General features: G+C 55.0%; 5 protein-coding genes across 5 annotated transcripts; all 5 read right to left on the bottom strand.

Moving 5' to 3' along the window:
* Positions 1–68: 68 nt before the first annotated feature.
* Positions 69–5,338, bottom strand: N657DRAFT_643219 (uncharacterized protein). Its single transcript, XM_062792505.1, has one exon. It carries the CDS (start codon positions 4,943–4,945, stop codon positions 371–373), a length of 4,575 nt encoding a protein of 1,524 aa, XP_062650203.1. The 5' UTR covers positions 4,946–5,338; the 3' UTR covers positions 69–370.
* A 1,369-nt stretch (positions 5,339–6,707) lies between these two features.
* On the bottom strand, positions 6,708–6,947 carry N657DRAFT_643216 (uncharacterized protein; the record flags this gene model as incomplete). Its single annotated transcript, XM_062792504.1, has 1 exon — positions 6,708–6,947. The coding sequence occupies one exon, from the start codon at positions 6,945–6,947 to the stop codon at positions 6,708–6,710; it is 240 nt and encodes a 79-aa protein (XP_062650202.1).
* Positions 6,948–8,148: 1,201 nt separating this feature from the next.
* N657DRAFT_567255 (uncharacterized protein) lies at positions 8,149–8,479 on the bottom strand (the record flags this gene model as incomplete). Its single annotated transcript, XM_062788495.1, has 2 exons — positions 8,149–8,342; positions 8,422–8,479. 2 exons carry the CDS (start codon positions 8,477–8,479, stop codon positions 8,149–8,151), a joined length of 252 nt encoding a protein of 83 aa, XP_062650201.1.
* A 273-nt stretch (positions 8,480–8,752) lies between these two features.
* N657DRAFT_670458 (uncharacterized protein) lies at positions 8,753–9,765 on the bottom strand. The gene is made up of 2 exons (XM_062795544.1): positions 9,625–9,765; positions 8,753–9,558 (listed from the first exon to the last, which is right to left on the bottom strand). Exons 1-2 carry the CDS (start codon positions 9,720–9,722, stop codon positions 8,907–8,909), a joined length of 750 nt encoding a protein of 249 aa, XP_062650200.1. The 5' UTR covers positions 9,723–9,765; the 3' UTR covers positions 8,753–8,906.
* Positions 9,766–10,559: 794 nt separating this feature from the next.
* N657DRAFT_654797 (RTA1-domain-containing protein) lies at positions 10,560–12,229 on the bottom strand (the record flags this gene model as incomplete). The annotated part of the gene is made up of 5 exons (XM_062794536.1): positions 10,560–10,596; positions 10,723–11,031; positions 11,088–11,207; positions 11,304–11,682; positions 11,956–12,229. The coding sequence occupies 5 exons, from the start codon at positions 12,227–12,229 to the stop codon at positions 10,560–10,562; spliced, it is 1,119 nt and encodes a 372-aa protein (XP_062650199.1).
* Between the last annotated feature and the right edge of the window lie 101 nt (positions 12,230–12,330).

The raw sequence follows: 12,330 nt of genomic DNA, 5'->3' as shown, positions 1-12,330 counted from the left end.
AGCCATATTGGTGGTGGTGGTTTAAACAGTCAAATGATACCCCTCAAGGAGAACCTGGTCAGAAATGGTATGCATTCACAATCATGTCAGTATTCCTGCTGCTATGCGAGCTGATACCAGGGCCAGATGAACATCGAAGTCCAAAACCCCCGCAATACACCGTGTCCGCGCCACGTCCGAGCAGCGGATCCCTAAACTAAACACATCACAACCAACAACCGATATTCCCAACACAAGACAATAATCCCACACGACCCAGGCCGAATAAGCCAAGGCAAGCCCGTCAACGCCAAACCCTCCTTTTCACCGATCCTATCACGAACCACCAGCCGGAAGAAACCAATCCCCACCCAAGCAACCCAGCGATCACCTAATTCCCCTCCCCACTGCCGCCGCCATCGCCGCCACTCGAAGTCGTAGCCCCCTTAAGAAGCATCCTCAAACTGACCATCTCCCTCCTCAACCGTGCATTCTCCTTCTTAGCCCTCGCCGCATCCTCACTCGCCTCCCTCAACCGCCCCACCAGCTCCTCCTTCTCCTCCCTCCCCTTGCCCCGGAGCGCCTTCACAATTTTGCCCAGCTCGGAGTTGAACTTCTCATACAGCAGCTCATTTTCCGCCGTAGCCTCCTTGTACAGCTGATCAATAGCCTTCACTTTGGCCTCGGTCGCCCGCAGCGTGGCCTCGACGTCGCGCTGCATGACAGCGTGCCGCTCCTCGAGCTCCCGGATCACCTGCGGCACGCGGTCCTCGAGTGCCTTGACGGCCGCCGACAGCTTGCGGATGTCGCCCGTCGCAGACCGGGGCAGTGCCGAGTTGACGCGCGCCATGTCCTCCGAGATGCGCGAGAGTTCGGATTGGAGGGACGCGTCGACCTCGTCGACGGCCTTCTTTTCCGTCTGCAAGCGCTCGCGAAGCTTCTGGGGGGATTGGAGACGGAGCTTTTGGCTGCTGCTTGGTGCTGGCGGCTTGCCGGGGCTGGAGGACGGCCGGGTCGGCGATTCTGGCGGCGGCGGCGCAGGGATGCGAGACGGGGGCGGTTTGAGGGTTGGGATTTGCGAGATCGTCATGGTTCTAGCACGCATTCTCTGCATTGTCGGCTTCTCGGCCTCGGGAGACTCGAGTGGCGGCTGGAATGGGTCTGCCTCATTCTCCTTCTGCTTGGAGGAGCGGAAGGTTTGGACTTGCGACTGGGGACTGATGGGAATTTTGGAAGGTGATGGAGGGCGCGGGACCGAGTTGAATTTCTCGGCTGTCTGCTGCCTGTTGATGCGCAGCGGCATGAGAGGCGGCTCTTGGTCGTCCTCCAAGCTTGCTGCCTCCATCAGGGACTTCAGGTCCGAAAGGGAACTCCTACGCTTCTTCTTGGCAGACTTTGGTTGGGCCGTGTCGGTCCCATCCGGCTCGCCAATAGTCTCGAGCCGGTAGGAGCTGGCAGGCCGGTGCCCGATATCATCAAATGCGCCGGCAACGGGAGGGCGGTCACGGGAGGCAGGGCGGCGCAGCCTGTTGGGTAATGTGTAATTGTGGCCCATGTCCACTGATTTGGATCTGCTGGCCTTCGACAGACTATTGCTCTCCGAACTAAGCGTCTTATTGTGCTTGCTCAGCGTGCGCCACATGGACGGCCGGTCCGTCTCCGTCTTGCTGTTTTGGCGCAAGAGCGTGTCGAATCCGAACTTCCTCCGCAGTGACGAGGTGTTGGACGTCATTGACCCCGTTATTGACTTCTGGCTGCGGCTGCTGGCGGTCAAAGACTCGTAGGGAGAACCCCCAGAGAGTAAACCTGTGGGATCTGCGGCGTCTGCCTTTTCGAAGATGCGGTCGCAGTCCTCAACCAGGCGGTCGAGAAGGTTGATGTAGGTCGATGCGCTGCCGTCGTCGACTAGCAATTCTGCAAAAGCCAGCGTCAACGCACCCCTATCGCCGTCATTATTACAGCCGTCGAGGAGGTCTGCGAGCAGCTTGATCAGGGCAGTGAAGGCCCGGCGATTCTGGGGGGCCATGTCTCCAAACAGAAACCGAACAAAGTCGGCAAAGTCACCCACAACCTTCTTGGAAGCCCGTACCTGGAGAGCCTCCAAGTGCTGCATGGTCATGACCGGCCCTATTTGCTCGCGCCAAGCGATGCGAATGAACTTTTCAAAAGCTGCGAAAATGACCTCTGTGCCAAGCTCTGAAGCAGCATCCAGGTCAAAGGGGAACTCGATGAGGCGATTGTAGAGGTCGTTGACGGCAGTCTCGTCGGCCATGCATCTGTTCAGCAAAGTGCGGCCGATGAAGTAGCCCTTGCGTGCCTGCATGTTGGCGACGTAGCCAGTGAAAGTCTGCTCGAGCCGAACCAACGGGTTCTCGGGCGGCTCTTCATCCACAGTGAGACGGGGAATGTCTCGGTCCTTTACCGAACCGGATATCACTGTGACATCTCGAGTGCTGTTGGAGCGGGTCCGCTTATGCCTGGATCCGTTGATACCCACATTGTCGACCGAGGTGCTGTTGGATGACGCAGTGTTGCCCACAAGGAAGTTTGAAAGCAGCTTTACAGGCGAGGACGAGAGGAACGATCGAGTGTTCCTCTCGGTTTTGGCGTTAATGTTGATTGCGCGCAGAACCTTGGTATAATAGGAAACCAGGGCTGGCACGAGCCTCACGTTGGAGATGCTGAACTGGGTGCTGAGCAACTGTATGATCCTGCGCGAGAGGGTAGGGAGGAAGTCCTCCAGGGCAATGTCGTCGGTGAACTTCTTTCCGTTCAGGCCCAATGTATTCATCGATACCCTGCGCATGTCGCCGCTCCGAACCTCGACCACAATCTCGACGCCGTAATGGCCGACAGGCGCCCCTTTGGTGCCTTTATCGTTGTCCAGAACGACGCGGATGGGAGCGGGCTCCCTGCGGCCCTCGATGAGCTGGTGGGCACCTTCCTGGAAGACAGCCGCGTGCAGGCCAAAGTTGTTGTCTTGCATTCTGACCGTCCGGAGCGTCCAGGTGGGATCTTCCCTTTCCTTCTCGGAGAACCTGCCTTCGATCCGCGCTTTGACAATGTCTTCGTTCCATTTGCTGGCCTTTCCCTCGTAATGATCCTGGAGTAAAAAGCACCTCGACGTCATGGCCTTGCTGGTGAAATACTCGCCAGCATGGGCACCTTTCATCTCCTGGGTCGATGTCATCCAGATAAGCCGGCCGTCAGAGGACTCGGTGAAACGAACATCAGCGAGGCTATGCCAGCCGGTAAATGCATATTCCCAACTCCCAGGTCCTCCAGCCGCGTTGGTCATGGATGCGAGCAAGCCAGCAGGCGATGGCTTGTCAATCTCGCGCAGAAAGTCTCGGCCGTTGATGCTCGAGTTTGTCCGCTTTTGGAGAATGACGATACAGTCAGAGAAGAGGAGCAAAATGCCTGGCCGGTCCGGCGCCTCCTGATTCTGCTGAACAGGGACGTACGGTGCGGCGAGCTCAAGAAAGTCGGCGGCGAGAATCAGCCGGCCGTGCGGTTGAAGGTCCGCCGGCCAATGCTCAACCATGGCGCGAAGGCGGTTTGTGACGTGGGGCTTGTCTGGAAGCGGGTCGTCCATGGAGCAGATGTTAGTAATGATGTCTCTTGCTCGAAGAAATAGCTGGAGCGCCGGATGCGTCATAGGCAGGCAGGCGACTATCTGGTCGATGAATAAGCTGTATCGTGGTAGTCGTTGTACCGGCTCAATGAGGAGCGAGCGGATGGTTTGCTCTCCTGTTTGGACAACTCGCTGACGGAAACTCGACTGCCTGTCGAGGAAGGCATTGAGAAGCTGTGGGAAGTTCTGGCTGGCGCGAATGTAGTCCTGATAACATTCGGTGAACTTGGGAAACCACTCGAGAAAGATCTTGGCCATGGCAACGGCACCGCTCGGATCCTTGCCCTTGTTGGGGCCAGCAAGTCTAATGGCAGAAAACGGAAGCTCCATGTCCCTGAGCGCTTCCTCCTCGGTCTCATCCATGACTCGTCGGAGCTTCTGCATAAAGGCCGAGTTGTTCTCGAGAATGCTGTCTGCCGATTTGGGAAACAGCTTCTCCAGGTCTTCGTCCGAGGGACTGATGCTCCCGGGCGGGCGCTCCTTCGCCTTTTGACGGAAGTCATTGGCAACGTTGTTGACGAGCTCATTCAGTTTGAGCACGTAGCGTTCCTCCGTGTCGACCAGCTCGCCCATCTTCATGCGCAGCTCCACCTTTTGGTTCTTGGAAAAGGACTTGGTCCGGTTTAGCGAGGTAGGCCGCGACGGCGCTCGCCGCAGCTTGGAGGTCGGAAGGAAGACAGGTTCTCCAAACAGCTTCACTAAGGGGCTGTACCCGCTGTACTGCCGCAAAGTCGGATCCAGTATGTCGTCCTCGTCGTCGGGAATCTCGTCGAAGTCGGCGTGTTCCAGGGGCACGATGGAGCCTGGTGGCAGGACGAGATCCATATCGACACTGCTCACGTGCTGCGTCCGCAGAGCATCTTCCAGGATCCCGACGACCTCTGGTGTGTTTTCTGCCTGAACGGCGGCTTTGGCAAGGTCGGCGGCATGCTGCTCGCCGAAGAGGGACGGTGCCGAGCCTGGGCGCCGGGCACGGGTGACGGGATATTGGTTTTTCAGATGGTCCTTGACGACTTCAGGCAGCTCGGTAAAGTACTTGTAGAGACCAAAGGCCAGGCCCCTGCAGATCTCGTCGCCCTGGAACTCGCGCGGGAGGTGGGCGACGACACTGTAGAACGGCGAATTGGGCGAAACAGTGATGCGCGGGAAGGACTGGTAGCCGGCCGGGCTGTAGATGTGGATCTGAATGCGGGAGCTGTTGAGGGTGTAATTGGCGGTGGTCGAAGGCCCGTGGAAGATCAGGACAGGCAGATTGCCGAGCAACGGGTCGCTGGCGTAGTAGAGAGTGACGTGCTCTGGCGAGAGAGCCAGCTCCTCCGTGACACGAACCATGGTCGCTTCAATTGGCTTTTCTCATTGCGACCGAGGCCGCAGAGGAGCGATTCGGGAATGTCAGGGGCTAACGTCGTGGGCGCGCGGTGCGGTCGGGTGCGCTGTTGTACGCGAAACCGTGGGAAAGAGTGGTTCGGTCGGACGATTTGAGTAAACAAGCTGAAAGCTGGCGTGGTCCGCTCGGAAGAGTGCAGGTTTGCGCGGCGGGCTGCGGGAGGCCGATCGCCAGTTTCGAGGCGCACAACGATTGCGACTGGCAGATTACCTGTTTACGTGCAGTGGGCTACTCCGTATAAACAAACGAAACTAGCACCCGCGCGACAACAGCACCAAGGAGGGAGTATCGCGTACAACGTCAATATGTGTTTCTCAGCTGTGTTCTGTAAAAACAGCGCAAAAGTAAATAAAGGATTGTCCAAGAAGAAAGAGATTCAGAAATGCAAGGTTGAGCGAGCGCAAACTCCCGATCGTCGTCGATCAGTGGAGGGGAACCACCGTGGGGTTCTCTGTCGCAACTTACAAACCGGGAAATGGAGAAGTGGGAAGGTTGGGCTGGTGGAGGAAACCGATTAGCGGGCCGGATCGGGCAGCGATCGATGGAAAGCCGAAGGGCTTGGCGGTGAAGCCAGCTTGAGCCGAGCTAGGTCCCTGGCCAATGCGTGGATGCGCGGGAGCTTGGGCCAGCCGGCGCAATCGGACTCATTGTCAGCCAACTACGCCCTGAGGTGGAGTAACGCCAGGAGTGCTTCCCAAACGGCAAAAACCCTCTCTATCCACCTCTATCCCTCACCCAAAGGGAAACGGAAGAAAAAAAATAAACTACACAACCCAGCCATCGGCTAGGGCCCTTTCCTCCACCGCCTTCAACTTCTTCGCCACCGCCGTCCTCTTGTCCTTGGCCGCGGCGAGCACCCCGTACTCCGCAGAAAGAGATTCTCCGCCACTACCTCGAAGCCGATAACCTCTTCCGCGAGCTCCCATGGGGAGATCTGAAGCACTATATCCCGGGTTTTGAGCTCTTTGGAGAGACTGCGATCTTCAATGCTCTACGATCAATGGGTTACTCGAGGAGGAAACGCCCCTGTAGGATTGAACTAACTGCTCAGCACCGGGCTGCACGACTCGCCTTTGCACAGGAGCAGTTGGCTCTGCGACCTAATCCTGAGGACTGGGAGAAGGTTATCTTTAGCGACGAGACTTGGGCTACCAATACCCCTACGTGGAAGAGGTGGATTACTGTGCACGAACTGAAGACCCTCGTACTTGGGCACTTCTTCGGCAAAAACCACACGGCTGGATGTTCTGGGGCTGCTTCGTTGGACGGTATAAGGGACCCGGGCTCTTCTAGGAGAAGGGATACGGGGGTATGTCACGAACCAACCATATGTACAGGCCCAGTGGGGCACAAGACAGAACTGCAGGAACCGCACGAGGCCCACACGGTAGCCGTGGGGGCCGGGCGATCAAGGGTAGACTTGGGTAGCTGGCTACCCAAGGCGATCAAGGATAGCTCTTGTTGGGCAGCCAACAGTTACATGCTCAAGTAAGCTTAGATCAACCAAATGGTATTGAACAGATTGAGGTATGAAAATGAGGCTTGAATTGGAGTCACGATTCCAGAGTGACCACACAAATGAAGGATCAAGATAGTGGGTTAGGGTGTCTCAGAATCTCCCTTTCTTGTTTTAACAGAAAATTTTACCCTCTAATCCTCCCAGGGGAATTACCCCCTTATATAGAGACATTGTGCCCTGATATGACGCTATGTCAGGAACTGTGTCATTGTGATGGATCTGTGCTGACTGAGAGTCTCGCATTGAACATCAGTGCTCAGTCCGTGAATCTTGGTGCCAAGGAACCCACTCAGTTCAACAGCTCTTGGTAGACTGCGATCATGGGCGATCAAGAACGCTCTACCAAGTATATAGTCACTCGTTCTGGAGGACTCTGGGAGTTCTCCAGTAAGCAACTCAAGTGCAAGATTGTCAATACCCTTGGACATTGCTTGTTGTGAACCCTTTGGCTTCACCGAACCTCACCCCGTTGTCAAGTATAACCTTCAGGAGTCCCTTTGAGAAGTTGGGGCTTTGAGATTCGTCACAGGTATAAATGCCGAGAAATATCAACAACTTATACTTCCACTTGTACGGCAGTTCTGGGAGTCTAACGGCTGCGAATTTTTCTTTCAACAAGACAATGCTGCTGCTCATAGAGCTCTCTCAACCAGGCGTCTACTTACGGCACTTGGACTTGAGGTATTAGAGTGGCCTGCTCGGAGCCCTGACCTCAACCCGATAGAGAACCTCTGGCACTGGCTGAAGAACTTTATCGAGGACGACTACCCAGATCTTCAACGACTTAGTCTTGCGGCTCTCCGTATGGCTATTCAGGAGGCATGGGATGCAATTCCGGAGGATCTTTTACTTCGGCTAGCGCACTCGATGCCAGACAGGTTACGGAAAGTAATTGCAGCGGAAGGTGGAAGTACAGAGTACTAAAAAATCAATGATGTTCTACTCCCTTCAAAGTACCTCTACTTGCTTGCTTGTTTTGGTTAGTCGGTGGGGCTTGTCTTGCGCTAGCCTTTAAAACCCCGGGGGAGGTGTACCTATGTTAGGTTGGGAGGGTGTCGGGTGTTACCTATTTTTGAGTGGGTTACCCACGAGGGGTACTTCCCGGGCGTAGGTAAAACTCGGCCAGCACTGCCGGCTCCAGCGTCCCATCTCTCGTCAACCGTCTGTTTCCTAAGGCCTGTCGCTCCAGCTCTGCTCGCTCGTTTGCTTCCTGTTCCTGGACGTATTATATGGAGGCTGAACCTCCCACGGTAGAAAGCAGTATGCAGATGATGCTGCGCCATGGCTCCAATCGCCTAGAGGCCACTTGCAACTTGCACCTTGGTGGTGTGACTGGCTTTCCTTTGGAAATGGGAACGAGGAGCAACAGCTGCAACGTGGTAAACACCAGACGGTACAAAATAAGTGAGGCGAGTTTTGCGGACGCCAAGTGCAGATTGCTGCCTCCGGCATGCATCTAGCACTTTACTTGAATCACTCAATGAGCTGTTGGGAGTTGGAGAGGGTAAGTAGCATCTTCAAGAGTTGGGAGGGGCACGCGGCCTGCATGTGCTTTCCTCATTGACCTGACAAGGGCTCATCAGCTGTCAAACTACCCTACTGGCACTCCGTACTGCTGTAACGACGGGGTCAATCATCCAACTCCTCCTGCTTCTTGCTCTCCGTCTTGGCCACGGGCGCACCCGTCTTCGGTTCGTTCTTGGAGCCAGGCTCGTTCTCGTAACCACCGCCGTGCGCCTCGTACTCTTTGGCCAGCTTCATGCCCTTCCAAGCTGCCCACTGTCCTTTTCCATCTCCGGATTTATTGGGCTCTTGCTGGATCTCTGTTGACGAAGGCTGGGCTTAATGCAACCGCATCACAAGTTCCCGTTGCTTACGGGGCCATAAGATGGATAGACTTACCTTCCTTGAGATGCTCGCGAAGTTCGGGATCGGTGGGTGTGCCTTTGCTGCTTGGCATTCTGGTTGCGAGGGAAACACAGGAATTGTCAAGGAAGTGAGGTTTTAGTAAATTAACGGTAACTGGACGTATCTAGATTGTTGACTTGGAGAAAATCGACACAAGAAGTGCTGAGAAGATGCAGATGGGTTGAATGCGTCCTCTGTCATCTGTGACCTTGGTCTTTCATAATAAGGGACCTGGTAGTCAGAATCGTGGAATCGATGACATAATGGCTGTGTCGCCACCCGGAGTCCAACGAAACATCTTTGAAAGTATGAGATTTCATGTGTAAGGTACCGCCGTCCCGCAGTTGCATCTGTGGCATTTCTTCGAATTCTGCGGTAGAGTACCAAGGTACCACTACCATATAAGGGCCAAGGTTTGGAACGATCCTCGTCGTGCCTTCCATTCTCATCACCCTGGCAGCGTATTCCTCTGAAAACCTTCAAATAGCACCGCTATCATCCGAGTCATCTCCCAGAACCTCCTCTCCATTCACGCTGTCCTCTAGCACCGTCCTTCTCACGACCTCTTTGCCCTTACCCTTCCATTTCTCCGTCACGAACTCCTTGCCCTTATCCTTAGCGGCGATGGAACTCTCTGCCTCATGATCGTAGCCGGGAGTCTCCCAGCCTTCCTCGTGCAGTCTCTTCCTCTTGTGGCGCGCGGCAGCCTCGGCGCCGAAGTCGCGCACCGCAATGCTCTCGGCGGCAAAGTCCTTCTCGGACGGGTTTCCGATCGTCTTCTCCAGCACCTCATCGATACTGGCAAGAGGATGCTTGGTTGGGGTGCGGTGGTTGGTGGGGTTGCCGCCGCCGTTGTTGTTGTTGTTGTTGTGGTGGTGGTGGTGGTGGTGGTGGTAATTCCTCGAGCTGTGACGCTCGGGCACCCGTCCGAGCGGGTAGGCTCTTTGGTTGACCTTGGCATCCGGGTAGGTCATGGTAATGAGACCCATGGGGCTTGGGTCGGTGATGGTGGTCGGGGGAGGTTGAGCGTGAACTTGGGCTCCTTGGGGGCTGGCGCGGGTGGGAGGAGTTGGCGGGGGCTCGTCGGCCTTATTGGGGCCGAGCACGCAGAAGAATTCGAGGCAACGCTGCCTATAAGTTGAATAGCTATGTGTCAGAATGAAAGCGGTTATATAAAGGATTTGGGGGGATGCGTACATTATGACGGTGCAGTTGCTGTGCTCCGTTGCCAGGAACCGATCGAACACTGAATTGTTAAGCGGTGCGATGTCTAGTTTTCCGTTGCTGCTCGGCATTTTGTGTGCCGACTTAACACTTCACTAGTCGCGATGGCACTTCATTTGTCGCGACAGGACGCGACAAAGGGGTATCTGCACCTGTCCGTCAGGGGCCAAACCCTTTGCGAGGCAGCAGCCGGTGCCGGCGGGGGCAGCAACGCTAGCCACGGAATTTATACAGATGCGAGAGAAGGCACAAGAAGAGACCGAAGACAGTCACTATGTCCTTCCGTCCTATAGATTCTAAGAGTGGTTCAAGGAGGAGAGGTTCAAGGAGGAGAGGTTCAAGGAGGCTAGTTGCTGGGAGTGACCAAGCATGTTTGTATTGTTAAGGGCCTCCAAACAGGCTATCAAGCTCAATGGCAAGGTCAACATTGCACTCAAAGAGCCTCATAATCGCTTGAAAAGCACCGGTATTGTCACTGCATGCCACAAAGAGGGAACTACATCGAGTTAATCGAATAATGTAAGGTGCTGTTTGTCAGTTGCAGCAGCCTAAGGAGGTAGCTTGGTATATAAGAGCCCTTACCTGTATGTTTGTGATCAGGACAAAGTGCCGCTTTAGATCAAGCAATTCAAACTAGCATTCAGCGATATGATTGATACAGTGCTCTGGGATGATAATGAACATCACTAAAATCTACCAGGGGGCAAATGGAGGCCCGTTGAACGTGATGTTACCCAGTAAAGGACAGTTAAGCTCGGTGACTCCCGTCAAAGACCTTCTATTGGCATCTTCATTCGAAAACCACAAACTGACAAGTCTATGACATAGGCAGCGTCGAGCCTAGAGATGTCTTTCTTTGCCTAGAGCTTAAATCCAGCAGAAGCAGGACGGCCGATATTAATTTTCAGTTAATCTGAGTTACCCTTGTGCACATGCTGGGCAACCCTAAAATACGGTATGTTTTAGGTTCCCAATATAGCCAAGCACCTACACTGCGCCAAATCCAACAATTTGCGGAGGCCCCTTCTCCCTCATGCGGAGTCTTTGCCTTCAGGTTCATCCACCACCGACTTGGACACAGGCTGCGCCTTCACCTTTGCTTCACCGTCAGCCGACTCGTTCCCACTCACCACCTGCTGCTGACTTGCGTGTCCTTCAGACTGCGTCTGCTTGCCGACGTCGCCCTTCTCGCCGCCCCTGCGTCTCAACCCGGTTCGTCCAGAGGCTGACATGCGAGCTGCCATTTGCGGGAAGAGCCTGCCGGGCGAAAAGACAGCTAGCAGTATGCAGGGGATAAGGACCATGAATCCCTCCAGCACAATGAAGGAAGGCTCGTCCTGCATGATGTGATTGCCCCAACCGCCAGCCATCTCGGCGATACTGCTGCCTTGTCAGCCACATCCCAATTTCAATACTACGAAATCTTGAAGGCCTACCGATAGATGCAGCGGATCAAGATGCCGCTATATGCTCCTGCCACAGCATACACAAACACCCTGAACTTCTTATTCCGCCAAAGAGCTACTGCCTCGGGGTCCGCCTCATTCGAGTTGATCCTACCGCCCCATGTCAGTCCCAGGTACCCTGCTCAACCCCATTGCCTTCTAACGCTCCATTTGTTATCCGCCTGGCGACTCCGAGCACCCACTCACCACTTCTTCACCCGCAAATAATAATCCACCACAGAGGTGCCAAAGAAGAGCAACACGACGACCTGCAGCACGATGCCGGCAATGATACACCGGTTGCCGTGCTCGACCATGCGGATGTTGCTCAGCGCGGCGCTCGCGGCCAGCGCGCCACCGATGGCCTGCACCAGGAGGCATGAGACGTCGAGCGGGACGAAGACGAAGGGGTACAGGTGCGGGCGCACGCGCGACAGGGCCGGGTTGAGCGAAAGGCAGACGTGCTTGAGCGTGAGGTAGATGGAGATGCAGACGAGGGTGGGCGCGAGGATGATGGCGACGATCTGCGTCTCGAAGGCGTGCTTGTTCCAAGGGTTGTCTGTCAATGGGATGCGTGCGGCGTAGCCTAGCGGTGTATTGTTGGTCTTGGTTAGTTTTCTACTCAGGGGCTCGTCACTTTGGTGTGCGCGGGTCCCTCAAATAAGGTGATTCGATGGCTGAGGTTCAGGTAGATAAGACTGTCATTCTGTTGCAGTTCTTCTTCCTCTTGGCCTATTGTCTCACCAGTCCTGTTGAGATCACTACCCCTGACCTACCAATCCATCCAGAAAAACCGCACGAAGGTGAACAGAAAGGAAGAAGGAACAACAACATTGAGAGCAAAAGAAGAAGCACCTACCTGCGAGCTCCAATGCACACCCAGCCGCAATGAACCCCGTGTAACTCCACGTCTTCTTGGGTATACCCAGCACCAGCGCCACCATTGTTGCCGTGGCATACCCAATCACGAAAAAGATATTGATTCCCCTATTGGGATAATACCCAAGCGTAGTCCTCTCAACAGGACACATCGGCGTGACCTCGGTGCACGAGTAGTAATAGTTCGCGATCGCGTCCTCAATGTCGTCCTGGGACATCCCCGGAGGAAACAGAGAAGGGTCTATCTTGTCCATTGTTCCGTCTTTTTTCGTTGTTGCCAAGATTGTCGGATGGTGTCCTGCTGAGTATGTGGAAAGATATTAAACTACTTGGAAGACAGTGCCCTAGTTTGTAG

This window comes from Parathielavia appendiculata (genome assembly GCF_033297405.1).
Source record: "Parathielavia appendiculata strain CBS 731.68 unplaced genomic scaffold N657scaffold_3, whole genome shotgun sequence".
In the NCBI taxonomy this organism is placed as follows: Eukaryota; Fungi; Ascomycota; class Sordariomycetes; order Sordariales; family Chaetomiaceae; genus Parathielavia; species Parathielavia appendiculata.
Note: the sequence above shows the minus strand (reverse complement) of the source record. Positions and strands in the feature narration are given on the sequence as shown.

Excerpts from the sequence above, each read along its gene's own strand:
- N657DRAFT_643219 (XM_062792505.1), bottom strand. The coding sequence starts at position 4,945 with ATGGTTCGTGTCACGGAGGAGCTGGCTCTCTCGCCAGAGCACGTCACT.
- N657DRAFT_670458 (XM_062795544.1), bottom strand. The coding sequence starts at position 9,722 with ATGCCGAGCAGCAACGGAAAACTAGACATCGCACCGCTTAACAATTCA. Across the intron at positions 9,559-9,624 it reads AGCAACTGCACCGTCATAAT|GCAGCGTTGCCTCGAATTCT; the intron begins GTACGCATCCCC and ends TTCAACTTATAG.